General features: G+C 52.5%; 1 protein-coding gene across 4 annotated transcripts; it reads left to right on the forward strand.

Annotated features, from left to right (window-relative positions):
* Positions 1-1,374: 1,374 nt before the first annotated feature.
* SPARC (secreted protein acidic and cysteine rich) lies at positions 1,375-22,071 on the forward strand. Of its 4 annotated transcripts, none has more exons than XM_084884069.1 (10): positions 1,375-1,657; positions 11,499-11,568; positions 12,944-13,009; positions 13,610-13,697; positions 15,138-15,259; positions 16,009-16,129; positions 18,066-18,199; positions 18,784-18,932; positions 20,414-20,562; positions 21,017-22,071. In XM_084884069.1, exons 2-10 carry the CDS (start codon positions 11,512-11,514, stop codon positions 21,043-21,045), a joined length of 915 nt encoding a protein of 304 aa, XP_084740195.1. In that variant the 5' UTR covers positions 1,375-1,657; positions 11,499-11,511; the 3' UTR covers positions 21,046-22,071. The 4 variants fall into 4 exon arrangements, with proteins under 4 accessions (XP_084740195.1, XP_084740197.1, XP_084740196.1 ...); XM_084884071.1 differs by having other exon boundaries at positions 12,947-13,009; XM_084884070.1 differs by lacking the exon at positions 1,375-1,657 and adding an exon at positions 2,344-2,424.
* The last annotated feature ends 3,950 nt before the right edge of the window (positions 22,072-26,021 follow it).

Here is a 26,021-nt window from a genome sequence, read left to right on the forward strand (position 1 = left end):
GAGGATCTCTGAAGACCAGCGTTCAGCATGATTCCAGGCTGGAGCCCTGTCAGAAAACAATGCCCTCATTGATTCGAGCCAACTTTGTGTCGGCTGCTGTTCTAGACACCGGAGCGCTGCCGTGAGCGAGGCACGTGAAGCCCCTGCTCTCCTGGACCTTCCGTCTTGTCGGGGAGAGTTTCTCATCGTGACAAATTCGAGGAAGGAGATAAAACAGTGTAAGGTGATGCACTATGCCGGTGAGAGAGGGATGGAGGTGGAAGTAAGTTGGGTGGTCAACAAGGCCCTCTCTTAGATGACATCAGGACAGAGACCTGAAGGCTGAGGAAACTGTAGACACAGGGAAATCAGGTGGAAGAATGCTCTTGCTAGAGGTAAGAGCAAGTGCAAAGATCCTGGGGTTGCTGAGGAGCTAAAAGGAAGCCGGTGGGACTGAAGTAGAGTGAGCAAGGAGGACAATGAGGAGGCGAGGAGGCCATGTTGTGTAGATGCTTATGAGAATGTTCTCCACCTTCTCCCTGTGTATGTTACTCAAACTCAGTCCACGATTCAAGATCCACCTCCTCCAGGAAGCCTTCTCTGCCTGCTCCTCCATGGCATCCCTGCCATGAACCCTGGGGATCCGCCTCAGAGTCTGTCCCATGCGTGTATCCATAAGGCATGTCCTCTCAGCAAGACCCAAAGCTTCTGGAGGTCAAGGGCCAGATAGTGATTCTTGTTCCTCCAACCAGGACCGAAAGCACTGGGAAGTTCATGGAGCATCAGTCGGAATCACGTTGAGTGTGGAACCAGCCTGCCAGGTGGTCTTGACAAGTGACTTACCCTCTTTGAGCCTCTGTTTCCTTATTAGTAAAATGGGCATCATAACAATATCCAGGCCAAAGAGCTGCTGTGAAGATCATTCAGGCCTCAGAGAACCTTGGCTACGGTTACTTCTCTGGTTATTATCAATACCATCCATCACCTTATCTGTTCTATACTGATGACACAGATCTCCTAGCTGGAAACCCAACCTCTTATGTGTCTATTTGTGATGCAACTAGAGTTAACAGTGCTGTTGTTTTTTAGACCATATACCAAATCCTCAGCGAGGACGCCACCAGTGGCAGCTTCTCTTGTCTGTACAGAGGCCAGTTCTGGCCTTGCCTTTGTCGCAGACAAGGCCTTTCAGTTGCTTTGCCCTTCTCGGCATGGCCTGGTGTTGGGCTCCTGTGAAGATTGCTGTCATAAAATCTAGACACTTGGCTTTGGCTCTGCCCCTGGGGGCCCTTGGGCAATCCCTTGCCCCCTCCCGGCCTCGGTTCCCCTTTGAACAAGGAGGAGGCTGTTCTAGGTGATTCCTAAGGCCCTTCCAGCCCTGGCACCCGGTGAGTCTGTTTAGGCAGCAGCCCCAGAACCCAGGAGGCAGGCGGCAGCGTTGGGAAGTCTGGTCAGGACAGCCCACCACAAGGAGAGGAAGAGAGGAATGGAAGACAGAGACAGCTTTGGCTAGGGGTGGGGGTAGAGGCGGAGGAAGGAGGAGACAGAGGAGGGGGAGGGACCTCCCCAGCCCAGAGCTCTGAGTGGTTTCCTGTTGCCCAGCTCTAAATCCCTCCACATTCCCGCAGACCTTCAGACTGTCGGAGCGCACTCTGCCTGCTGCCTGCCTGCCACTGAGGTATGCACGACCCTGCCCTGCCTCTCCCTTCCACATCCTACACCCCTGCTCACCCCTCCAGTGCCTGCACAGGGCGGGGAAGCTGTCCTGGGGATCGGGGTCAGGGAGGGGGGGTGCGCATCTCCTTTGGGCTCCCCTCGAGGGCAGGGGCTCCGGACTCTCTGCCTGTTGCTTTTCAGGTGCAATCGCAGCGTAACTTCTAGGTTTGCAGAAAATAATCTCTCTGTATCTGGGAGGGAGTCTTCCCTCTGTGTCTGGTTTGAGAGGCTGCCTGCCTGTCCCCTTTGCTCCCGTTGCAAATGTGGCAGCCGTCTCCTTCCCTGGGAATCTGATCTGGTCGCAGCTGCAGAGGGGACCTGCCGGCAGCCAGGGTCCGCCCGGCTCCCCATTCCAGAAGAAACTTCCTGGACTTGGGTCTTGGTCAGGGGCTTTGTTTTCTAAGAGGGACTTTGAACAATAAGCTGATCTCCAGAAGGCTAAGGAGGGGGGTGGGGGTACCTTTAATTAGCACCTTCTGGAAGGCTCCTGTTTCCCTTGAATTCTCCCTTATCCACATCTCTTGCCCGCCCCCCCCCCCGCCCCCCCCCAGACACACACACTGACTCCAGAGGCCCCGAGTGTTGGACTGGGCATTCTCCCACCCTGGGCTACTCTCCCCCCACCACTCCCCGGGGTGTAAACACAGACAACCACTAGCAGTGGCGCTTAGAGAGTCTAGATCTGAACTTAGGCGTCTGCTATGGTCCAGCCAGGGCTCTGGACCTAAGGTAGGCTGCTGTGTGTGTGTGTGTGTGTGTGTGTGTGTGTGTGTGTGTATGTGGGGAGGTAGGGGGGATGGGGTGGGGGGATGTGCGGAGAAGGGGAAAGGGAAAAGGCAAGACCGAGAAGATTCCAGGGCAGTTTTTCCACACACATACCTCCCGGTTTTGAGAAGTCCAAACCCTACAGAGGACCCGTGCTGCGCCTGTAGGGTGTTAGGTCTTCTTCAGATGATGCCCCTCCCGTCTTTTCCCTGCTGGCCCCACTGGCTGGTTGACTTGATGAGTGGGCTTCCTGAGTCCTGGAGAGAAAGGGGCCCTGGCGTGAGACAGGTCTTCCAGAAAGCTCCGTCTGCCCAGAAGCGCACAGAGAGGCGCTCATTTGCCCCGGGAAAGGACATCATCCTCCACGGAGCACAAAGAGACAAAAGTTTTCAGCAGCCACAATCAGGGCTGAGTGTCTGTACACCCCAGGTGCTGAGGGTGGTGTGAGAAGCACATCGGAAGGAAGCAGGATGGCAGACGTTAGCACACATTCTGCGTGTGGTCTTGGGTAAGGGACGCCTCTGGACGTAGTGTCCGGTCTGTAAAGTAAGGGTTGGCCTTGAGGGGCTGTGGGACAGCTGACATCCTGTGAGACTCTCAAAGGAAGGTCTCTTAAACGGGGATCCACAGAGTCACCCGTGAATGGGCTTCAAGGCATCTGCAAGCCCCTTAGAACACTGTGAACAGCAGAGAGAGCGAGAGCGAGAGCGAGAGCGAGAGCGAGAGAGAGCGAGAGAGAGAGAGAGAGAGAGAGAGAGAGAGAGAGAGAGAGAGAGAAATAGAGCACAAAAGGGTGTTGGCAACCTGAAAATACTGTCAGATGGATGCACAGCCTGCAAAATAGATAGCCAGAGGGCACGGTGTGGGAGATGAGTGGATGGGGGCTGGGATCTAATGTATATGTGCAGGAGAATGAACAGTTTGACATAGAAATGGCTGGGGGAAGAGAGAGTTAACTCAGCCATCAGCTGCCACATCGACAAAGCAGGAGCAGAGGGAGAGAGGGAGGGTGGGGTGGGAGGAGGGGGCGGGGGTGCTGGAGAAGGAATCAACTTTTGAAACTTTCTCCAAGTCCCACCCACTGAAAGGCTCTTCTCTGCCTGACTCACTGTGGGAGGAATGCGGGTTGCCACGGTAACCTTTTTCAGGGTTTCTGCCTGCTGGCTAGGAGGGGATGCTGGGAACACTCCAGAGTACATCAAGCTCAGTCTGAATGTCCCCCACCCCACTGCATCCCCAAAACTAAAAAAGCAGGCTGCAGGCCCTGCCCTGCTGACTTCCCAGGACCCCAGGGCAGCTATGGGGCTGTGATAAGCTTCCCAGACAGGGTCTTGAAGACCTGAGTTTAGTTCCACCCTTGCCCCGAAGATGCCATTAGACCTGGAACTAATGACTTCTCCTTTCGGAGCCCCCCGTTTCCTCCTTGGTTAAAGAGCAGTAGCAACAGCCACCTGACAGGGAAATTATGTGGGCGAAACGGGATACGGCGCAGGGAAGCACTTGCTAAAATGTGGCCCTCCCACGTACTGCACCGCTTTTTAGAACTGATAGATTTATGGCATCCAAAGGGTTGGAGAGATCGTTCCCAGCTTTTTTTTATTTTGGGGGGGAGGGCAGCTCCATCATCTTACTAAAAGTGCAGACAGCCATATTAAAAACACAGTATGTAGATTCATTTTGATTCAGGCCTCTTCTTGAGTATTTCCCAAGAGCATTGTATCCTCCAGTGTTGACTGAGCGTTGGTCCAGGCACCAGCAGGAGTGGGTCCTAACAGTGAGTGACATTGGGAAAGATCCTTCCCATCCCTTGGCCTCAGTTTCTCAATCTGTTAAATGGGGAATCTAGCCTAGCTGGTCTCTAGTTGCCCTTCCTGCTCTGAAGTCCTGCAAACCTAAATCCAAGATGCTGCCTTCATTGGAAGGAAGAGCTGGCCTACATTTTGAGCACCCCCTGTTCCCCGAGTTGAAAAAAGAAAACAACAGAGGAGGGGCCCTAGCAACTTGGATTGCATAACAGTCCTGATAAAATCTTTATCCATCTGTAGAGACTTGTCAGCCATAGGATGGCTGGGGCTCGCTCTTCACAAGAGCAGCTTTTCTTGCTGAAAACAAGCTATAAATAGGAAAGGGTGGTGGGAGAAAGGCAGGAGCTGAGGATGTGACATAAACAGGAGAATGTTTGTTTTTGGGTGCTATTTAGATAGGCAGCTAAGTATGTCGAGATAAACAGGGATAGACATACACCCGCGAGGATTCAGAGTATACACTTTATTTCCTTTTTTTTCAGTACACACATTATTTCATCAGTAGGCACCTATTGGCACAGCTAAAAATAAATGCCGATCAATACATGAGCAGACCCAGAGGTCATGCACCCAAATCCCCGATACCTTGACTCACAGACAAATTCCAGGCAAATATCCTGATGCATCTGCAAACTCTACCCTCACCTGGACAGGCCGAAACAGAGAGACGCTGAGTCAGGTAGACACACACACAGGCACACAGGGGCAACTTCACATATATAGATGTGCACAGTCACACACAACTATAAGTCACGATGGGAAGATAGATACGTTACATACATACATACATACATACATACAGCACCAGATCACTGTTATATTTCACAGGTAGAGAAATTGAGACTCAGCAAGGGAAATAACTCACTCAAGGACACACAGCAAAATGTCTGAGCCAACCTTCCAGACGTTTGGAAATATCCAGATGTTCACCTTGCCTTTTTTCTATTTTTCATCTGATCAGTGTGTTCTCATGTCCCCACACCTCCCTCTAGGCAACAAGCCCCACCGATGACGCGCAGTATGTCCTCTCCTCTGCTGCCTGCCATGGCCTATCCCAACCCCCATGGCTTTGTCACTGGGCAGCCTGGCCATGTATCTAATAGGCAGCTGCTCTTCGCTTCCTGCTGACTCCCTCCCCAGCCTCTGTCTTTAAAGGAGGGCGGGAGGGAAGCTGGAGCTGCTGAGCTTTCACTGACCAGGGGGGTTAATGAAGTTACTTTTTCTCTACATCACAGAGCCTGACTCCCAGCCCCAGTCCTGAGATCAGGGATGGCCGGGCTGAGAAGGGCCAGAGTCAGCAAGCAGTGACTTGACACAATTATCTAGAAAAACAGCCTCCTCTTCACCCAGGAGGAGGTGTCTTAGACAGGAAATTAACTCTGCTCCCCCTCTTCAAGCCATAGAGCTGGATGTCTGGAGGGGAAATATGGATGGGATACAAACTCTCTCTGGATCTGGGTTCTTTCAGAAGCTTGGTATCAACAGGAGATCCCTCTGAACCATCTTGTGTTAGTTGTGGCGTTAGGATTCCAGATTGACCAGATGAAAAAAGAAACAAAACGAAACAAGATTAATATCTGGTAGTTTAGCTCAGCCACCCGCTTGCTGAATGGCCTGGAGTGAGCTATTTCCCCTCTCTGACCCTCAAGAGTTCTGTTTCTAAAACCAGAAACATGACAAAGAGGTTTCATCACATGGCTTGTGAAGTTCATAAGCCATGGTTAGTGGTTGTCAGAAGAACTGTTCAGGATTCAGATGCTACTCGACTTCATGGGGAAAGATCGTATCATTGATTAGTAATGTCTGCCACATGCACAGGAGGAGCAGGTGGAGGCCCATATGCCACGTATTTGCTGTCTTTAGGACTAGACATTTGGATGTTGTTTCTCATCCCCTCCATTTGTGGTCACAGGGAAACAGCAGTGGCCCCTAGGGGGAGCCAAGGAGCAGAGCCTGAAGCTCCACCCCTGGGCTGCTCCTAACCACTGTGAAACGTGGCATAGTGATACGTGGCATGATAGACGCCTGATTTCCAGGCCCAAACTCCGGGGCTATTTCTTTTTTTATTTTTTTCCTTTTCTTAAAAATTTAAATTATTATCTTACCATTACCCTCTTCCCCCCCGTCCCCCCATACATACCCTCCTTCCCCAGAGTTTTGTGTCCATTGGTTGTACTTATACGCATGTATACAAGTCCTCCGGTTGATCTCTTATCTCCCCCAGATTTCCCTCCCCTCCCCGCTGTAATTTGACAGTCTGCTTGTTGCTTTACTGTCTCTATATCTATCTTTTGGTTCATCAGTTTATAATGCCGGGGCTATTTCTGAGTTGCCTCAGAACCTCTTTAATCCTAAGCTTGAGCACCTATAACACCCTAAGATTTCCCCTGCCTTCTTCCCTTCCAGCAAGAAATATTAGGAGTGGGAGCCGAGTTGAGGGGCAAGTTGGGAGAGGCGATGTTCCTAACCAGCTGCCTGAGTTGACTCAGAAGTCAGGAACCGTAGGGACCACCTTGCTCCAGGGTTTTCAACGTGTGTTCCTAGGCACCCAGGCACGTGTCCGAGTGTGCAGGGCTTCCAGCCCTATCTCCACTTCATGTTTATTGACGTTTGTGTTCTAATTTCAAGCTGGTTTATTGAATAGATAACAATACATTCACATGTTTCAACAAATGCAGAAGGGTGTTAGCTGTTTCATATGTTGGACTTCCCCAGAAGATGTCCCTGAGAGGAAGGGCCCCCTGGCAACCATAATTCTGAACACCACGGATCTAAACCACCTCCTCCTTGTGCAGATGGGTGGGTCGGTGAGGTCCAGAGAGGACAGGTGTTTGCACGGTGAGCTGGGCCACATCGCCAAGGCTCGATCTCAGGACTCCAGTGGCTGTGCGGCTCATGGCCTGCGAGTGCCGGGGTGGCCTCACGGGCCGCCGTGGCGCCTCTCCGGCGTGGCCCGGCCCTCTTTCCAAGTCCCAGCTCCCTGGCAGGCCTGGCCCACGGGTTCCTTTTTAGCCTCTCAACTTGTTTTCCTCTCTTTGGGCTTGTTTACCACGAACGTGTGTTTTGGGAAGCCTTGTTTCCAAGCCAAACAGTGGGAGCGAGATGCTCATTTTGCTTTGCGTCAGCGGCCCCCTCTTAGAGGCCAGCCTGGAGGCGGGGCCGGTTTCCCCGGGACCCAGCGGAGCAATGTCTCCTTTGTTCCACGCTGACTGCCTTTCTCCTGGCCACAAAGCTCTGGGATTCCTGCCCTGGATTCTCCGGGGCGGGGGGGGGGGGGGGGGGGGATGGATGGAGACTCTGGGATCCTTGGGTTCTAAGATGCTCTTCCAAATGACATTAAGCTACGGATTCCCTCATGTGTATCATCCTTGAGTTTCCTAAGGTAGGTGAGTTACTTCCGTTTTACAGATGGAGAGGTGCATTGAGGCCCAGAGAGTGAAGGTCACCCTTCGAAGGTCATGCAACTGCTACGTAGCAGGGCCAGGATTTGAACCTGGATGTTCCATCTCCAAAATTCGATGACTCAGATTCCCCACAGTTCTGACGTTCAGCCACTCCTCGGCGTCCAGGGAGACCCGGAGGAAGCCCATTTTGTGTGAGGGGGATGAGTCGGGGGCTGGCTGTACTTTTCCACCCCCAGCGTCCTTTCAGAGAGAGAAGTGACCTCAGCCTCGGGTCCCGCTGGCAGCCAGGGTCGGGTTCTCAGCCATCTCCAGAGCAAATAAAGGCAAAGGAAGGGACTTGATGTACCGAACCAGAGGTGGCAGCCGCGGTGGGGTGGGGAGAGCCGAGTCTGCATTTGATGACCACTCAGCCAAGGAAAACACAGCTCCTCTTCCTCTTCTGGCCGGGCCACCTTTCCTCCTGCCCCTCGGCCAGTTCACAGCCCAGCTGGGCCCCGTTCGGGTGGACACCTGGGAAGGAGCGGCCGCCAAGGGAAACTGAGGTGGAGGGCAGCCAGAGATACAGTGGGGCCGTGAGGCCTCACTCAGCCCCGCCACTCACTACCTGGGGCTCTTGGCAGGCTCACCCCTTCCGGGGCCTCAGTTCCCTCACCTGTGTCATAGGGTGGAAAGACTGGCCACGAGGCCCCAATGGGATGCTGGATTGTGAAAACACTTTCGAAAAGGTAAACATAGGCATCATCACTAACTCAGGAGACACACAGGAGGGAGTTTTCATTGAATACTGGTCGTTTATAGGAAGGTGTTTGCATTTTCACCAGGCCTAGGTTGGATTCGCAAAAGGAGGTGTGCACAGCTGAGAAGCTGAATGTCGGGGTTGGACCCTGTGTCCTGGCTTTGCTGAGGTTACTGTCCATGAGCTCTGCAGGATGGGCGCCTGGCCTCGCTGGCCAGTGGTGCCTGAGAGAACCTGGGAGATGGACTGCATGGCTCTCGGGAGGGGGTGGGGTGTGTGTGTGCAGCTGTGCAAGAACAACAACAGCTCGGCTGCTCCGCTTCCCTCGGTCCCATCACCTGGGACTGGTGATGTGGCGCCAAGCGGGGCCCAACATTTGGAAAACAACTCGTCCTCCAAGATTTGGGGTCCTTTTCTTTTTTAAAATAGATTTTTATTGATTTCAGAGAGGAAGAGAGAGGGAGAGACAGGAACATCAATGATGAGAGGATCATTGATCGGCTGCTTCCTGCACACCCCTACTGGGGACTGAACCAGTGACCTCCTGGCTGATAGGTCGATGCTCAACTACTGAGCCACTCCTGCCAGGCTGGGTCCTTTCCTTAATGCTTTCACTTTCTGAATTCCTCCCCTACGTCTACACCAATCTCGGAACATCATCCCTATCAGGCCCCCCAATGCCTTGACCTGGATGTTACATGAATTCCTCTCTCTCGACCGCAGCCTCCCTACCGAGAGAGTGCGCCTAGGACCCCCTCATACCCGTCTGCCTGTCGTGTGTCAGAGGCTCTGAGGGGACAGCGTGTAAGTGAGGCCTTTGCTATAAAGCACAGCGGGATTTAGAATTCTTTTCTCTTCTGGCTTCAAAGCCGGGCAAGGAGGCAGAGAGGGTGAGTGTGCCACTGGGAAAGTGCAGGAGGTGATGGGGCAGGACAGGTGGCCGAGCCCGCCCCCAGCCCTTCTCTGGTCGGAGAGGCAGCAGGGTTCCTCCGCTCTGACGAAGCACACGGACTCTGGAGACCAGTCTTCCTGCCTCTCCAACCCGAGCTTATTGCATTTCCAGCCCTCGCTGAGCTCTGTCTCCAGGGACCGCACCTCTCTGTCACTGCGGCCCAGACATGGTGCCTCTTTTGCCCTCGCCACAGCCTCACGTTGGCCTTCAACTTCAGACAGCCTCAGACAAGTCCCTCTTTGACGCTTTCTCTCCAGCGCCGTCCGTCAGAAGCCACATGCAGGAGGTGTTTGACTTGTGTCTTCCAAATGGGGAGGCCAGAAGGGAGGTTTTCCACCCCTAGGCCTGGAGGAACAAGCCTACAACTGTGTGCCGAGGGAACCTTCCCAAAACTGCCTGGAAAGGGAAGACGGGACTTCCCTGGGAGTCAGGGCCTCGGTGAAGCAGAGCCAAGCCCCCTGGCCCATTCCTTTACATTTTTGTTAGTTTTCTATGATGCACACCCCAGGAAGCGGGAGGCGAGATTTGTGTTTATTTTAATCTAACAAAGGAGCGTTAGGGACTCTGCTGTCTCCTGCCTGCAACTCACACACTGTCCTCGAGTCCAAGTGAAGATGCTGGTGCCGGAGCTGGTACTGGGTACCACGCCAGCGTGTGCCTGTGGCATTGTAAGGACCTAGCTGCCACCTCCAAGCTCACCTAGTCCAACGTTCTCAACTAAAGGAAGGGGGCCACAAGGCCTAGAGAGAATGGAGGGCTTTGCCAAGTCACTAAAACATCATTGAGGTAGAATAAGAACCCCTGGAATTTGATTCCAAGCCGAGTGGTTTTTCCACACCTCCAAGGTGCTTGGCCAGCTGAGAGGCCTTGGAAAGAACCAGGGATGATAAGCCTGATCTGGAGGTTTTGGGGGGATGACAGAGGGAAGACAGGGCAACCACTCCCCTTGCCTAAGAGTGGTTTGGGAGCCGAGGGGCTGTGCTTGCTCTGCTTTGCCACAGGAGGGGGAAGAGGCCTGGGTGATCAGAAGAAGCCTGGGTGAGTCGAATTTAGATCAGTCTGAGGAAGAGTTTGAAAATGGAAGCACGTTTAGTGAGAACAAGAAACAGAATGTCTTCACCACGGACCCTCTGTTAGGGATGGCACAGTTGGCATGGAATTGCCGGAGGGGGTCCTGCTTCCGGATCCTACCAGTCATGAGAGTCCAGAGTTCAGCATCGAAGGGGTGAGGTCTTAGCAGTGACTAGGGCAGGAGAGTTTCCTAGATCCAACGCACACCCTTCAGCCGTGAAGGGGGAAGAGAACACGCAGCACATGTTCGCATTTGGACAGTCTCCCTACAGGATCCGGAGGAAAACTGCCCCTTCTGGGGAGAACGGAAAAGAGCGTGGCCACCCTCACATGCCACAGGCCCAACACTATTGTTCTTTGTCTTACAGGGTAGACCTCATTGTCTCAAAATGGCAAATTGGCAAGAGGTTGTGGCCTGCTAACTTCTCCCATTGCAGAGGGGAAGGGGGCGGGGGTGGGAGGAAGAGGGAGAGGAGGAGACAGGAGACTAATTCTAGAACTGAAGGCCCCTTGGGCAGGATATGTCTTAGCATTGTCCAGACTTGGCAAACTGGCCAGTTATCTTCCTGATCACCTTTTAAAAACTTCAAATAAGTGTACTGAGAAGGGAGACTTTGTATCACTACTATAAATGGAAAAGTCTATGTACCTTTGTCATCGTAAAAGGAAGCTATAAAAATACAGACAAGGAAGACAAAACAATTGGCTGAATTCCAACTGGAAATAGTTTCCCGTGGAGGCCCTGAGCCAGGGCCTGCTCTCTGGTCAAAAGGAAGGTAGATGAGTGTTAGGTGCTAAAGGTGCCTCAGCATCAACTAAGACGCTCCCATGTAATCGGCGTGGAAAGAGAACTGAGCAGAAGCAGCTTTTTCCACGTCTTTCGCTATCATAGAACATGTCCATCTAAAATTCTCGTGTAGGCCTGGCCGGGCAGCTCAGTTGGCTTGTGTTCCTCTCCCTCTCTCTAAAAATCAATAAGTAAAAACTTAAAAATAATAGTAAGTTATATTGTATGCCACTGGGATTCAGCAATAGAAGGAGCCTACTCACTGAGCTCTCTCCCCCCGCAGGGTTCCCGGCACCATGAAGGCGTGGATCTTCTTTCTGCTTTGCCTGGCCGGCAGGGCCTTGGCGGCCCCTGTAAGTAACCGGAGAGCATCTCTGCGTGGTCTCACCTCCCGCCACCAGCTCAGGGCCATCGAACCTGCCAGCCCTGGATGCTCAGAGGGCACAGGGACTTCCCTCATCTCAAGCTATTTGTTTTATATTTTTTAAAATATTTTTTAATGGGCTCAGGATAAAACTTGCAATGAAGGCCACTAGGTGTAGATTTCGGAGAAAAGAGATTTCCGTGTAATAAAATGAGCTTTTTAGCAGAGTTTCTCAGAAGCAGACGAGGACTGCTTTAAAAGGTGTAGACCACTGTGCCACCTGAGCAGCTCTGGCTGAGGGGGAGCGGTGCTGAGGGTCCAGCCACAGGGAGGGCGATGGGTCAGTTTCTGGATCCCTGAGAGCTCTTTGTTTGCAAGCAACAGGCTGCAATCTGACTAAATTAGGGGGGAAGAGGACACAGAGGTAGATTATAATATCAAAGGCCGTGGGGAGGAGTAGATAAAGGAAATTCCAGGACTGGGAGGTAAGAACTAATGGACAGTCTTGGAGAGGTTGCCATCTGAATAGATCTCCAACAGTTTTCACTTTTTGAGAGAATGTGCCAAAAAAATTTTTTTTAAAAAAAAGGAGCACCAGTCTGGCTGAGTTCAGGTCCTGGGTCTGTCCTGGCCAGGTGGGTGCCGGCAGGGTCCCTTGACTGACATGGTCCCTCCGAGAGCCATGCAGAGGGCCAGGGTGGCTGCCCAAAGCTACATGGGAAGCTTTGGCCAGAGGAAGGGTGAAGAAAGGTGGGCAGGCAGAGGGAATAGCTTCTTTCAACTCGGGATTCTCTTATCCTCTAGCCATGAGTGATGGCAGACCCTGGCAATCCTGATTGGGTGGGTAGATTTTGGCAAACATTTTGACAAGGTTAACATTCTTTTTAGAAGCAGCCCCAGCCAGCTAGCGGTCTCCAAGTCGTTATCTTATTTTTTGCCTACTCCTCGTTGACATGGCGAGAAGGAATTGCCTAATAATCACCACAATCACATCACACACGTGGGGAAGAGAGTGACATCTGTGCAGACCCACGGTGCCCTCCATCCCCTCGGGTCTGCTTCCCCATCTGCTCTGCCCCTGTGGTTTGCAGACTTTTTTTGGAGTTGAAGCAGTGGGAATGCTTTCCAAACCAAAGCCATACAGAGACTTCAGATGGATGGCATAACCAGGAGGCGCTCGGAGTGCCATGGGGTCTGTGTCTGGCTTCTCCTTTGCCAGGTCGTCCCACCCAGGCAGTCCCTTAGGCACGGCCTGGGAAATCTCCCATGAGCTGTTCCCAGCTTCAGTGCTCCAGGCCGGAAGCAGTGTAGAGGCGAAGCCGGCCTTGGCCTTGACCTCTCTGAACCCCATTTTCTCTTCCCAGCAGCAGCAGGAAGCCCTGCCTGATGAGACAGAGGTGGTGGAGGAAACAGTGGCTGAGGTGTCCGAGGTAGGTGGGTGGTGGCTCCCGGCCCTCCCTGCTCCACGTGCTTTCCCTCCAGAACCCAGACTGGCTCAGCGGGTTTCCTGCTGGATCGGGGCGCTTATACCCCACGTGCACACAGCACAGATGGAAACCCTATACATCCTCTAATCTCAACAGCCTCCCGGATGCTTCCCAACGTCAGTGGAACCCTGCAGGGGAAGCTATAATTTTGAAAGCTTTTATTTCTGAAGCTGTGAGACCATTTTTCTTAGATGATTACCCGGTCTCCCCATACATCCAGCCTTCAAAAGGGGAGCTGCCCGTGTTGCTGGCAGGGGTAGTGGGCTTGGCACTGCCTTTTGCCCTAATACCCCTGGTGGTGGTCTCCGGACGCCTCTGGATAGAATCCAGGGCACAGCCAGCACAGGGGGGCGCTGAGATTAGGTCTAAATTCTGGAGCTGGCATTGGTGCTTGGTGACCTGGGCCCAGCACAGCTCTCCAGCTTGTCATCTCACCATCCCCTGTGGGAACCTAAAGCTTCCGCCAAGTCCCCTCCAGCCTGCAGCCCTTCCTTCCAGGTCTGGGGCAGGGCCAATGATCTCCTTCTTCTCCCTCCAAACCAGGTCCCCGTGGGAATCAACCCCGTCCAGGTGGAAGTAGGAGAATTTGAGGAAGGTGCTGAGGAAGCTGAGGAGGAGGTGGTGGCTGAAAGTAGGTCTCTTCTCCATGTTTTGCAACATCCAGTGTTTGCCCTCCGCCGCCTGGGCATGAGGACAGCCCACATGAGGTTCCTTTCTAGGGAAATGCGGGTGTGTTTGTGTGTGTGTGTGTGTGTGTGTGTGTGTGTGTGCGTGTGTGTGCGTGTGTGTGTGTGTGTAGGGAGGGGGGCGAGTCCTCCCTCCAGAGCAGGCTGTGGAGGAGAAACAGCTTTGACTTAAAGGTTGGGAATATTCTCAGGAATCCGGGAAAGGCCTGTGCAGCCAGGCTGTCCGTGCTGGGAGCGGCAGGAAGGGAGGTCCTCAGCTGGAAACGGCTGCTCCCTGATTCCAGAGGGGGTTCGCACTCTCTCTGGGTCACTGGTCCCCCAGCTCTGCGATGGCCTCTCCTTGAGCCCAGGCCCCACACAGGAGCACACCTTCCATACTCCTTAGCTTACGTGATTTTCATGCAGCCCCGAGGCCTGGATCCCTGGCCTAACATATCTGGTGCTGTCCATGGAGTTAGTTAGAGAAAGAGAGAGAGAGAGAGAGCGAGAGCGAGAGAGAGCTAGGGCCGCTGGCTCCAGGCCACCAAACTGACATCTCCATCTCCAACCTAGACTTGGCAGGCAAAACCACCCACGTGTGCATTTCGACTTGTCGGCCCCTCTGCGAGCACCCTCGGACGGACTGCTTGCTTAGCTCCTGGCCCGGCTTCGCCAGCCCTAACAGGAAATGATGCAGAGGGCAGCCCCTCGGCCCGGGGCTGTGGAGGATGGGCATAAGAGCACTGGGCCCAGTGTCCCGCAGAGCAGGCGTCTAATAAATGACTAAAATCCCCAAGTCCAGCGTCAGGAGGAAAGGCTGGACGCGCTCTCATCCTGAGGGCACGGAGCTTTGCTGGACGCGGGGGCTTCCACTGAATCCTATTCCTTCCCCTCCACGTCCACCTCGTCCGGTGTTTACCAGGCTTGGCGGCTCCATTGTTCCCCATAGCCTCGGGCCCTTCTCCATTTTCCTCTGCAGCTTCTTTGGCCGTTTTTGTTGGGCCTCGAAGCTTCCTGGCTCCATGATTGTTGACATTCTCCCATTGTTCTAGAAAGTCTATTCTAGAATCCAAAAATGCCTCACTGATCGATCACCCGAGAGCTCAGAACACACTGCTTGCTCTGGTCCCCAGGGGAGCCATATGGCATCCTGGGGCCCTAGACTGAGCCTACAGCACCCCAAGCTGTGCCTGAACATGATCTCAGACTGAGTCTTTTACCCCAATACTGAGCTAACTGCTCCCCTAAATGCCAACCCTGGGCTCCGCAGAAGAGAGGGGAAGCTCAGCTGCCCAAAGCCCAGGGTGGGGGGCACAGGCGAGGGCTCCTGCTCAAGGATAGGACTGGATTGGGGTGGGGAGGGTGGGCCGGGCCGAGTGGTGTGACTGCACATCCTGCCCTCCCAGACCCCTGCCAGAATCACCACTGCAAGCACGGCAAGGTGTGTGAGCTGGACGAGAGCAACACCCCCATGTGCGTGTGCCAGGACCCCACCAGCTGCCCCGCCCCCATTGGCGAGTTTGAAAAGGTGAGCACTGAGGGGTGAGGCGGGGCCGGGGATTGGGCCCTTCCCAACACACAGGGTCTGCCCAGCCACCTGTCGGCTTGCTGGTTCTACTGAGCAGCTCCAGTCTCCAAAGCCTCCCGGTTAATGCTTCTGCACACTCTGCCTTTTGCCATGTCCAGCTTTAATTCACCCATCCACATCCTCCAGTTTTCTCATATCTCAGCCCTGACTCAGTCGTGCCTCTGCTCAGAGACCAACTGTGGCTCTCAGCATGGCCTGAATATTGGCCTGGGATGCCAAAGACTGGGTTCTTTAAAAAAATAAATAAATAAATAAAAATAAATATATATAATAAATATATATAATAAATATATGTATACATGTATATATATATATATTTTTTATTATTATTATTATTATTTTTTTTTTTTTTTACTGATTTCAGAGAGGAAGGGACAGGGAGAGATAGAAACACCAATGCTGAATCATTGATTAGCTGCCTCCTACATACCTCACACTGGGGATCAAGTCTACAATCCAGGCATGTGCCCTGATGGGAAATCAAACTGTGACCTCCAGGTTCACAGGTCGACGCTCAACCACTCAGCCACTGAATTCTTGTCGCAGCCGCACCATTAGCTCACTGTATGACCTTGGACTAATCGAGTTCCTAGCTTGGCCTTCAGTGTCCCCATCTCTGAGATGGGCGAGGAGGGTGGTACCCCAGGGCTTTCGGAATGAAAGTGAGATGCTCTATGCTTTGCCACCAGGTGTGCAGCAACGACAACAAGACCTTTGACTCTTCCTGCCACTTCTTTGCCACCAAGTGCACCCTGGAGGGCACCAAGAAGGGCCACAAACTCCACCTGGACTACATTGGACCCTGCAAATGTGAGTCTTCTGGGGCCCTCCAGCCTCCACTGGGGGAGAGAGCACTGAACTGGCATTGGTATTGACACTGCCACCCCTGTGCTGTGAGATCTCAGGCAAATCTCCCCTCTCTGAGCCTCGAGGTTTCCGTTTATAAAATGAGATGATTGTCCATGTGTAGGTTCCTGTCAGCTCTGCATTCAGGACATCGCCGGGGAACCACTGGGCAGCTGTGAAAGCACAAGAACAGGGAGAATGTGTTTTCTCCATTGATGAGGAAGTTCTTCTCTAGGGCTAACCCAAGTCTTTCCTGCTTCAACATTGTAAAGCAAAGATGAGGTCCCACCTGGTACTATAAAGTGTTTTTAAAATATTGAATGCTTTAACCTAGAGGTATGCCTGTCAATTTCCCCGTTACTCAGTATTGTCAGATCCTTGGCCTTCTTATCCCGTTATATTCCTATCCGCCCGCTTCAGACACATGATTAACTGCCCTGTTCTAGGAACCTGGGAATCAGGTGTCTGGGGAAGAACTGCCAGGGTGTTGTCTGGCTTCCTGTCAGTGATGCCAGGTGCAGGTTCAGCTGGCTCAGGTGCTTCCTTCAGTGTTGGCAGCTTCCCTATCATTTGAAACACCCAAGGCCACATGTGCTCTCCGGCCAAGACAACATCCACGCCGTGTGTCTGTATATTCTGGCCCCAGATGGCCCTGGAGAGAGCCCCGCCCCTGCCTCAGGTGTGCAGAATGCAGAAAGGCGGAGGGGAAACCCAGGCTCTCCCGTGGTCGGCCCACCTCTCCAGTTGTGGGGCCCAGCGTGAGGCGTGAGAAGGCACAGGCCTGAAACAAGGGGGAATGTTGGTAGGAGTTTTGGGCAGGGAGACTGAGGAGTGTGCCAAGGAGCCTCTCACCACGTGGTTCCTGCTGTCCTCTGGGGCCTGCTGCTCACTGGCTCCAACTCCCGGTGTTTCCATCACCGAGCTCCTCTTCCATCCCCAGCTGTGGGGGAGGAGACAGTGGTCCTAACCACTGAGGGACTCTCCAGAGGTCCAAGGATGAGGGAAAGTCAGACCCCTGCGCCCCAGGCAACCACATGCCCTGGATGCTGGAAGAGGCTCTGACAACGTGGCCTTGAGCACGTTGAGACTCCCTTCTCTCTGTGCAAACCACTGATAAGTCCCGTAAGAGGGGAGACTTTGATGAAATCTCCAGCTGCAACATTCTGGGAGTCTAAGTTCCGAAGACCAGGATGGAATAATTATCACTTATGTTCTGGTGGTTAAACAGTCCTGATACCCCACTCCCCCCACCGCTGCCAAGCATAGTAACATCATGGACAGATGTTACTCTTCAAACACCTCCCAATAGTTGACATCACCAGCCTGGGTCCTAGGCCCAACACTCAGAAAGGTGGAGGAGCCACTGGAGTGAGCCATTACCCTCAGCAGGTCAAGGACAAGGACAAGGACAAGGTCAAAACCAAGGGAGCAGCAGACATGCCTCTGAGCTTTTCTGTTTGCAGAGCGTTCTTCCCCACACCCGATCTTTGCTCATGTGGTGTAAAGAAACTGTGACCCTCGCCCTGACCGGTTTTGCTTAGTGGTTAGAGCATTGGCCTGCAGACTCAAAGGTCCCAGGTTTGATTCTGGTCAAGGGCATGTGCCCTCGGTTGCGGGCACATCCCTAGTGGTGAGGGTACAGGTGGCAGCTGATCAATGTTTCTCTCTCATCAATGTTTCTAACTCTCTATCCCTCTCCCTTCCTCTCAATAAAATATATTAAAAAAGAAAAGAAAAAAGAAACTGTGACCCAGAGAGGCCGAGTCACTGTGCCAAGGTCACTTTTAGAAGTGGCGGTAGGATGAAGGCATGAGATGGAGAGAGAGGCCCAGCCAGCCTGTGGGCCCCAGGCAGGGAGAGTTGGGGTCTCTGCTGACCACCCTGGTATTTTGGACCCTAGACATCGCCCCCTGCCTGGACTCTGAGCTGACCGAATTCCCCCTGCGCATGCGGGACTGGCTCAAGAATGTCCTGGTCACACTGTACGAGAGGGACGAGGACAACAACCTCCTGACCGAGAAGCAGAAGCTGCGGGTAGGTGGTCTGTTTCCAGGGCGCCTGCCTGGCCCTGAGCTGGCCCCAGCCTGTCCGAGATCCACAGTCCCAGTCCCAGAGCTAGGCCCCCAGGTCCCTGCTCTGACAGGTGCCTCATTCTGGGCGCTGACACAGACTTTTCCTCGCTGCCTGTGGAGTCTCATTGTGCACAGTCCCACCTTAAAGGCTCTGAGAAGTCCTGTAGTGAAGAGACCTGCTGCTCACTTGGTTTAGCTCACTGTTCAACAAGAGACACAGACAACCCTAGTACTTTTTCCTTCTGGTCTGTGGCTCTCAAACTTTAATGGACATATCAAGCATTGGGGGGGAGGGGGAGGGGGAGTATTGACAAAATGCAGATTCCCTGGCCTGAGCCTCCAGGACCAGCGACTCTGTGGTGAAGAACCCTTGGAGATCACCCAGGCCCCCACCTTCGTGGATGAGATGCTGATACCCCGTCTATGCCACTTCCCTCTTTTTGAACCCTGGGCTTGGCCGATTTCTACCTGCTCTGGCCTCCTGTGAGGGTGGGAGGGGACCCTGCCTGGCCTGGACAGTGTCGCACAGTGTCTCTGCCCCCACAGGTGAAGAAGATCCACGAGAATGAGAAGCGCCTGGAGGCTGGAGACCACCCCGTGGAGCTGCTGGCCCGGGACTTCGAGAAGAACTACAACATGTACATCTTCCCTGTGCACTGGCAGTTCGGCCAGCTGGACCAGCACCCCATTGACGGGTAAGGCCAGGCCCCAGGAGCACAGAGGGCGGGCCATCCTGGCCCCGGAGTGCACAGGCATGGGCCAGAGCTGGCAGGTGCACTCGGTCCGGCCCACAACCCTCTCAGCCTCCTCTGATGCTCCCAGCCCTGGAGCCCACAGGGTGCCCTGAGGCTGGGGAAGGAAGGAGAGGCGTCCTGAGAAAGGATACAGAACTGGGGGGGGGGGGAGTTGGGGGGAAAGGGGTGAGGAGGACAGCAGGGGAGAAAGCAAGACACACTCCTTAAGCCAGGAGAGGCGAAAGTCAGCAGAGTCTGACAGTCCTTCCTCAGCCTGTGAGTGCTGGCCTTGTGCGTACATTCCTCCAGGGAAGGAAGGCCAGACTCCAGACCTTGTGCCCAGAGCCTGCCCGCCCTGCTGGTGATCTCCATGGCTTTAGTGTCCTGAGCTCTGGGAACTCCCCGCTGCTTCTCTCCCAGGCTCTTCCCGTGGCTGGGATCCAACTGTGTCCCTCCCCGTGGGAGGGAGGGGGAAAGTCAGAGGAACATCTGGAGCTCCGGCAGAGCGACTGGATCCCACCACAGGGAAGGGGCCGGGGAGAGAAGCAGCGGGGAGTTCCCAGGTGGGGCTGCAAGGGACTTGCATCTGGAAGAGCGGACCAGCCTGGGCCAGGGCCCCGCCTCCCCTCTTCTTATCCCGGAGCTGCAGAGCTGTGGGGTGACTTGCCCGGGACCCTACCCTTCCCTGGGCCTCAGTTTTCCCGCTGGTACACAACAAGGGGAAGGGGTTCCTTCCAGATCAAATGCTGCGGTTCCTTCTGTGAGTTGGGTGGGGCGGTGAGGGTCTGGGGACTGGAGAGAAAACTGGAGTCACGTTGCAGCCCCTTGGGAAGAGTGTTCTGAGGACAACCAGCTGAGGGCTCTGAGGGACAAGGGGAAATCCTACATGAGCTCTGGGGTCAAGGCCAAGCGGGAGGAAGAGGGAGGGGGACAGGGGTGAGAGCTAGAAGGCCTCCCTCTCACAGTTACATCCTATATAAGCACACTAAAGCTCTGTGGGGAAGGTTAGAGGCCCTTTGGCCCTGCCTGCCAGTCCCAGTCCCTTCCCACGCTCCTCCCCGGAAGTCAGCACTGTCATCAGTTCGATGGCTCTTTTTAGACCCTTTCTGTGCATTTGCAGCTGTAAAAATGTGTGTCCCTAGGAAACAGGTGTGGCTTCATGCCAGATTTTGATCTACCGATAGCAGAGGTGCTGAAATTTTCATCTGAAGTTTCTGTTCCCCCCATTCTTAGCCAATTAGGAAACAAACACACCAAGAGACCTTTGTTATGAGCCCTCAAAACTGGAAGGACCCTCAGGCATCGTGGTTAATGCTTCCCCTTCTGATGGAGGGGAAACTGAGGCTCAGGTGGGGCAGTGCTACTCTCTAAGTCCCACAGCAGACCAGTAGCTTTCTCACGCCTAAGGCCCTTCCCACCTCCTTCCTCCCCACCCCCTGCAGGTACCTGTCCCACACCGAGCTGGCCCCGCTGCGTGCACCCCTCATCCCCATGGAGCACTGCACCACCCGCTTTTTCGAGACCTGTGACCTGGACAACGACAAGTACATCGCTCTGGACGAGTGGGCCCGCTGCTTCGGCATCAAGGAGAGTGAGTGTCTGAGCAGCGGGGCTGCTGGCCTCCGCCTCCCTCCTTTCGCTTCTGTCATCTGTGTTTCTGTCCTCTGCCCAGCTCTGCTCTCTGCTGAGTTAACTCCTGTCAGCTCTCCCTGTGGGGTGAGCCTCGCTCTCTCAGCGCTTCCTGACTACTGGGCGGGCGGGCGGTCTCTTTCTCCCTTCCTGGAGCATTAGCATTAGCGCTCACTCTGCCTCGTCTCATTGGGGAACTGGCAGGTACCTAGCGGGGAAAGAGGAAACATAACGTGGCATGTGTGTAAGCAACAGGGACAGGGAGACTAGCGTGCTCAGTCACCGACTTCCTGGGTGACCTTGGGAGGTCACCTGGCCCATGGTCCTGGGGATGGGGGATCCCTGACTCCTCGGGTAAACATGCCTTTGTGCCCACAGGCCTGGTGTCTAACTCAGCTCTCTCTTCTTGTTTGCAGAGGATATCGACAAGGATCTGGTGATCTAAGTCCACACCTCCTCCAGCAGGACCAGATCCTCTCTCTTTAACCTTCCCCTCCCCGTTTCCCCCAAAGTTTAAAATGTTTGGATGGTTTATTGTTCTGCCTGGGGACAAGGTGCTAATATAGACGTAACTGAACACATTAACGGTGCTAAAAATGGAAATTGTAACCCAAATCATGACATTCTTAGCGGTAACTCTGCCTCTTGCTCACCCACTAACGGTCCCGTTTTTCTCTGCCCGTTGTCTTAGTGGCAAAAGGGTGGGGACTTTTTTTGTTCACATCTGCCTTCAACACATATTGCATCTTCAGATTTGCTCTTGAGTTCTCTGTTCAAACTCATGCTCACCAATCAGATTCTGTGTTAATTTTATTTCAGGGTGTTGGCTGCCGGTGGGGTGGGTGGGGGTCTTCCCCGCTGGCCTGAAGGTGGCAAAGGGAAGTAACAGACACGTGATGTTGGCAGGAATGTTTCTGGGACTGGAGGACCAGGGGTGGGGGAAGTCCTGGAAACCCACCTACGGAACAGCAGATAACCGGTCTTGTTTGCCTGGGGCTGTGCAGGGAGAGCCCGGGGCTGTGTTTGAAAGCATGTAAGCTCTCACTCAAACCCAGCTCCTCACCACTCCCCTCATCTTTTGGTGCCATTTCATAGGATGCTGTTCAGCCAGGAAAGCCAAGATCAGGAGTGAGGTGTAGAAAGTTGGAAAATAGAAAAAGTGGAGTTAGTGAATTGGTTTTGTTTTCTGAGTTAAAAAAAAAAAAATTTTTTTTTAATCCCTTTTCATTTTTTGGATGAGGGGTCTTTCCCTTGGTTCCTAGCATGTTTCTCCTTTTGTCCCCTCCCCCGTTTCCCATTTACTAACCAAGAGAAACTTCAAGGTCAATAGGATGGCCAGATCTCACAGGCTGAGAACTCCACCTCCAAGCATTTCATGAAAAAGCTGCTTCTTATTAATCATGCAGACTCTTGCCGCGATGCGGGGAGTTTGACAAATCTTCCAAAATAAAAGTAACGACTTAGAAACTGCCTTCCAGAGTGATTGTGTCTGTGTCTCAGTCACCTCGCCACCCTGACATGCAGACCCGTGGACATACGTGTTTGTGTGTACAGCTACACAAATGCAAACTTCTGCAAACACACTTATGCTTTTGAACACACACCTCTACACACCAGAGGCTTATTTATGCACAGGGAATGTATGGTTCCTATAAGCACAAATTTGTCTTTTTGTTATGACTTGTGGGCTAACTCTTTTTGTTATTGCACTTCATTTTCAGAAACACCAAACTATGCAACTATCTCCTTTCACTACTTAGTTATCCATCCATCCATTATTCAACAAGTGTTTATAATGAACCTACTAGGTACCAGGTCCCAAATGTGGGCAATGCAGACAAAGCATTTGTTCATCTGAAACACACAGTTTATCGAGGAATAGATTAAACAACTGTACAACTAAATATAAATTACAAGCTGTGGTAGGTACCAGGAAGGAATATAAGAAACCATGAGTGTAACAGTAGAGCACAGACTTTTCTGGAATCACGATGACCTACTAACTACCCATGGGTGGCTATTTACATTGAAATTTGAATTAATTAAAAATATAGCTTCTTGGTCACACTAGACATGTGAAGTACCAACAGGCACAGGTGGTTAGTGGTTGCCTTACTGAGCAGGGCAGATCTAGACCTTTTTCATCATTGCTGGGAATTCTATTGGATATGGCTGTTCTTAGGGCATCTGGGAAGATTCCTTGAGAAAATCTGAGTCACAAAAGAAAAGAAGGGGATTGAGTATAGGAGGTGAGGGTGGGGAAAGGGAAAGGGGAGGGGAAAAGCATTCCAGGCAGAGGGAATAGCACAGTGCACAGGCTTTGAGGTAGAAGTGGAGCGAGATGAGTCTCAAGCCAGCATGACCGGTGCACAAAATATGAGGAGTAGGTCATACCGGGTGAAGCAAGAGGTGGGCGGAGGCCAAACCAGGCATCCGCTTAGGCTGTGGTAAGGAGTTTGGATTTTATTTTTTTGTGCAATGGAAGTCTTTGGAGACTGTTAAGCCAGGGAAGGGTTGGGATTAAAATTTGCTTTCAGAAAACACTGATTCTGGAACGATAACGCATAAATCTGCAGAGCACTTCTCAAAGCCTTAAAGATAAATCACATCATGCACGCCATGATGTGATTTTTCAAGGTGGTTTCCTGACTCCTTTTAGAGAGACAGGCCCAAGATGTGTGCTCCACTGCGGGGTCACACAGTGGGTCTTCAGGTGTTTCTCCCCACCTCTTATTTTAAATTGCTTTCAAATTACTAAAATAATACAAACTCATAAAAATCAGGCTGTTTTCTGGTGTTCTTTTTCCTGCACAACAGGAGAGAGAGGAATGAGAGGAACTGGCCAGTTGGGTCTTGGCCATTTGTGGAATGCAAACCAGTCTCCTAACTCGGGGATTATCTCTCTCTGCAGGCAGAGAGACAGATAAGGTAAATGTCAGTGTTGGCTTAGCACTCATGCTATGATGTTTATGAGGTGCCTGGAGTATGCTAGACGTGGCCATGTTCTCGTCAGCAAGCCGGGCGTGGTCCCTGGAGCTGCCATTAACAGCCTCTTCAGGTAGAAAGCATGGAAACACAAAGCACAGAGCTATGGGGAACAAGGACTGAACGGGGTGTCCCCTCAGGTCAGGAGGGAACTGTGACATCTGCCCTGAGGACTTTAGGGTGCAGCCCAGGGCAGATCACCCCTGCGATGCCCAGCACCCACTATTCCAACAGCTTTGCCACCACCTTACAGATGAGGAAACTGAGGGTCAGGGAGGTCGAGTGATTTGGTCATGCAATGGGGCAATAAAAAATGGAGAAGTGGGGAACTATAACCCAGAGCTTCCCCCCTCCTTCTAAGGAGCTCCTCGGAGTTTGCAAGGAAAAAGGCAGCATCAAAGAAAGGCAAGAAGCATGAATCAGCTCAGGGCTCTGGGGGGGGGGGGGGGGGGAGAGATGTGGGGATGGGGGAGGGGAAGGCTGTGCCTGTGCTGGCTGTGGCTAGACTGATCAGTGGAATTAATAGGGGCCCTCAGAACTCAGAATCCTCCTTCTAGCTGTGCTTTCCCTCCCTTTAAATCAAATCACTTATTTAAAAAAAAAAATTAAAGGAAACTGCATCGTTACTTTAAGTGGGAAATCAGTATCATTTACCACAAATCGAGAAAACATTAAAGATAAAATACAATAAAAATATAAATGCAATCAGAAGACAATGCTATGCAATTATGAGGCTGTTCTGTTACATATTTAAAGAACAAATCTAAGAGACTTTAATCAGATGGCCCAAAACAGTACTGAATTAGGATGAATTCAATGCTAATTCATGCCTAATCTGTAACTCCCCTCCCCGCATATCACCCCTGCCTTTGGGCAATTCCTCTTCACCACAAAGTGGGGGTGGGGGGTGGAGGGGTGGGAAGGGTCTTTTGGAGACCATCTAGCCTCCCTCCTTCCCAACATCTGCGGCAGAACGGGATTGAGCCCTGTTAGTCCCAAAACCTAACGCTGAGCTGGTTTCATCACCTGTAAAATCCTAATGACAGCCCTGATCGGTTTGGCTCAGTGGATAGAGCATTGGGCTGTGGACTCAAGGGTCCCAGGTTCAATTCCAGTAGAGGGCATGTGCTTTGGTTGCGGGCACATCCCCAGTGGGGGGTATGCAGAAGGCAGCTGATTGGTGTTTCTCTCTCATTGACGTTTCTGGTTCTCTCTCCTCCCTTCTTCCTCTCTATAAAAAAAAAAAAAAAAAAAAAAAAAAAAATCAATAAAATATATTAAAAAAATAAAGTCCTGATGACAGTGGTCCTTGCCCCATGGGTTGTTGTATCTAGCATAGAGGGAAGATCATCATCATCATCAGCACCATCATCATCATCCCAACTTAAATGTGAGGGGCCTGCTCTTTCCCCGGTGCCTTTTCCCCTGTCCGCTCTCGGTTGTGAAGTTGTAAGGCCACAATGTCTCTGTGAAGGGCCCCAGGTGCATCTCAGTCCTAAGGTGTGCAGGGCTGCTGGTGTCTACACTGGTACCGGGACTGCAGGGGTTAAGTATGTCCCGCAGGAAACAGAACAACAGGGCTCCCTACAGCTGTCAAGGCCCTGGACAATGACTCGGGAGTCCAGTTTCCTGGACAGTGTGTGAGCCTGAACAAGTGCCTCACCTCTCCAGGCGTTCAATCTACCTTCTACTTTATGGTAAAGGAGGAGCCAGGTGAGATGGTCTCATCTTCAGAGACCCTATGAGAGCGCCCCCTCTCTTCGTCTAAACAGGTTGTCCTGGGAGTGAGTAAGACTTGGGGCCATGCAGGCCTCATAACCTGGTTTCCCCAAGGTTCCCTGGAGCCAGAGGGACCAGCTTCCTCCCCAGCCACTGCCTGCGAGGCCGCCAAAGAGAGTCAGGACACCCCCTGGTGGGGACGGGGAGAAAGGCTCCGGAACTGTGGGATGCCTCTGAACAGACTTCTAGACATCCAAGCCACAGGTCCCAGAAAGTCGTCTGGCCCAGCCCCTTCACTTCCCACATGGGGAAACTGAGGTTCATGGGAGGGGAAGGTACTCCTTTCACAGAAAGTCAGTACCGTTTACCACAAACCGAGAACACCTTCAAGGTAAATACAACAATAATATAAATACAAGGGAAAGACAACGTCATGTGCTTATGAGTGTGCCCTGTGCTGGAAGGGTGCTCTGGTTCTTGTGGGGCTGCCAGAAACCCTGCCAGGACTCCCAGTTAAATGGGAGTTTCAGATAAACAAGGCATGATTCTTTTTTTTTTTTTAATACAAGTATGTTCCATGCATCATTTACAACATGCTTCTATTAGAAAATTATTCGTTAAGTATCTGAAATTCAAGTTTAACTAGGTGTTCTGTCTTTTTCTTTGCTATATCTGGCAACTGTACCTCCAAGCCAGCCCTCTAAATTAAGGTCTGTG

The sequence above is a fragment of the Pipistrellus hanaki genome (genome assembly GCF_964339955.1).
Source record: "Pipistrellus hanaki genome assembly, chromosome: 5".
Taxonomy (NCBI): Eukaryota; Metazoa; Chordata; class Mammalia; order Chiroptera; family Vespertilionidae; genus Pipistrellus; species Pipistrellus hanaki.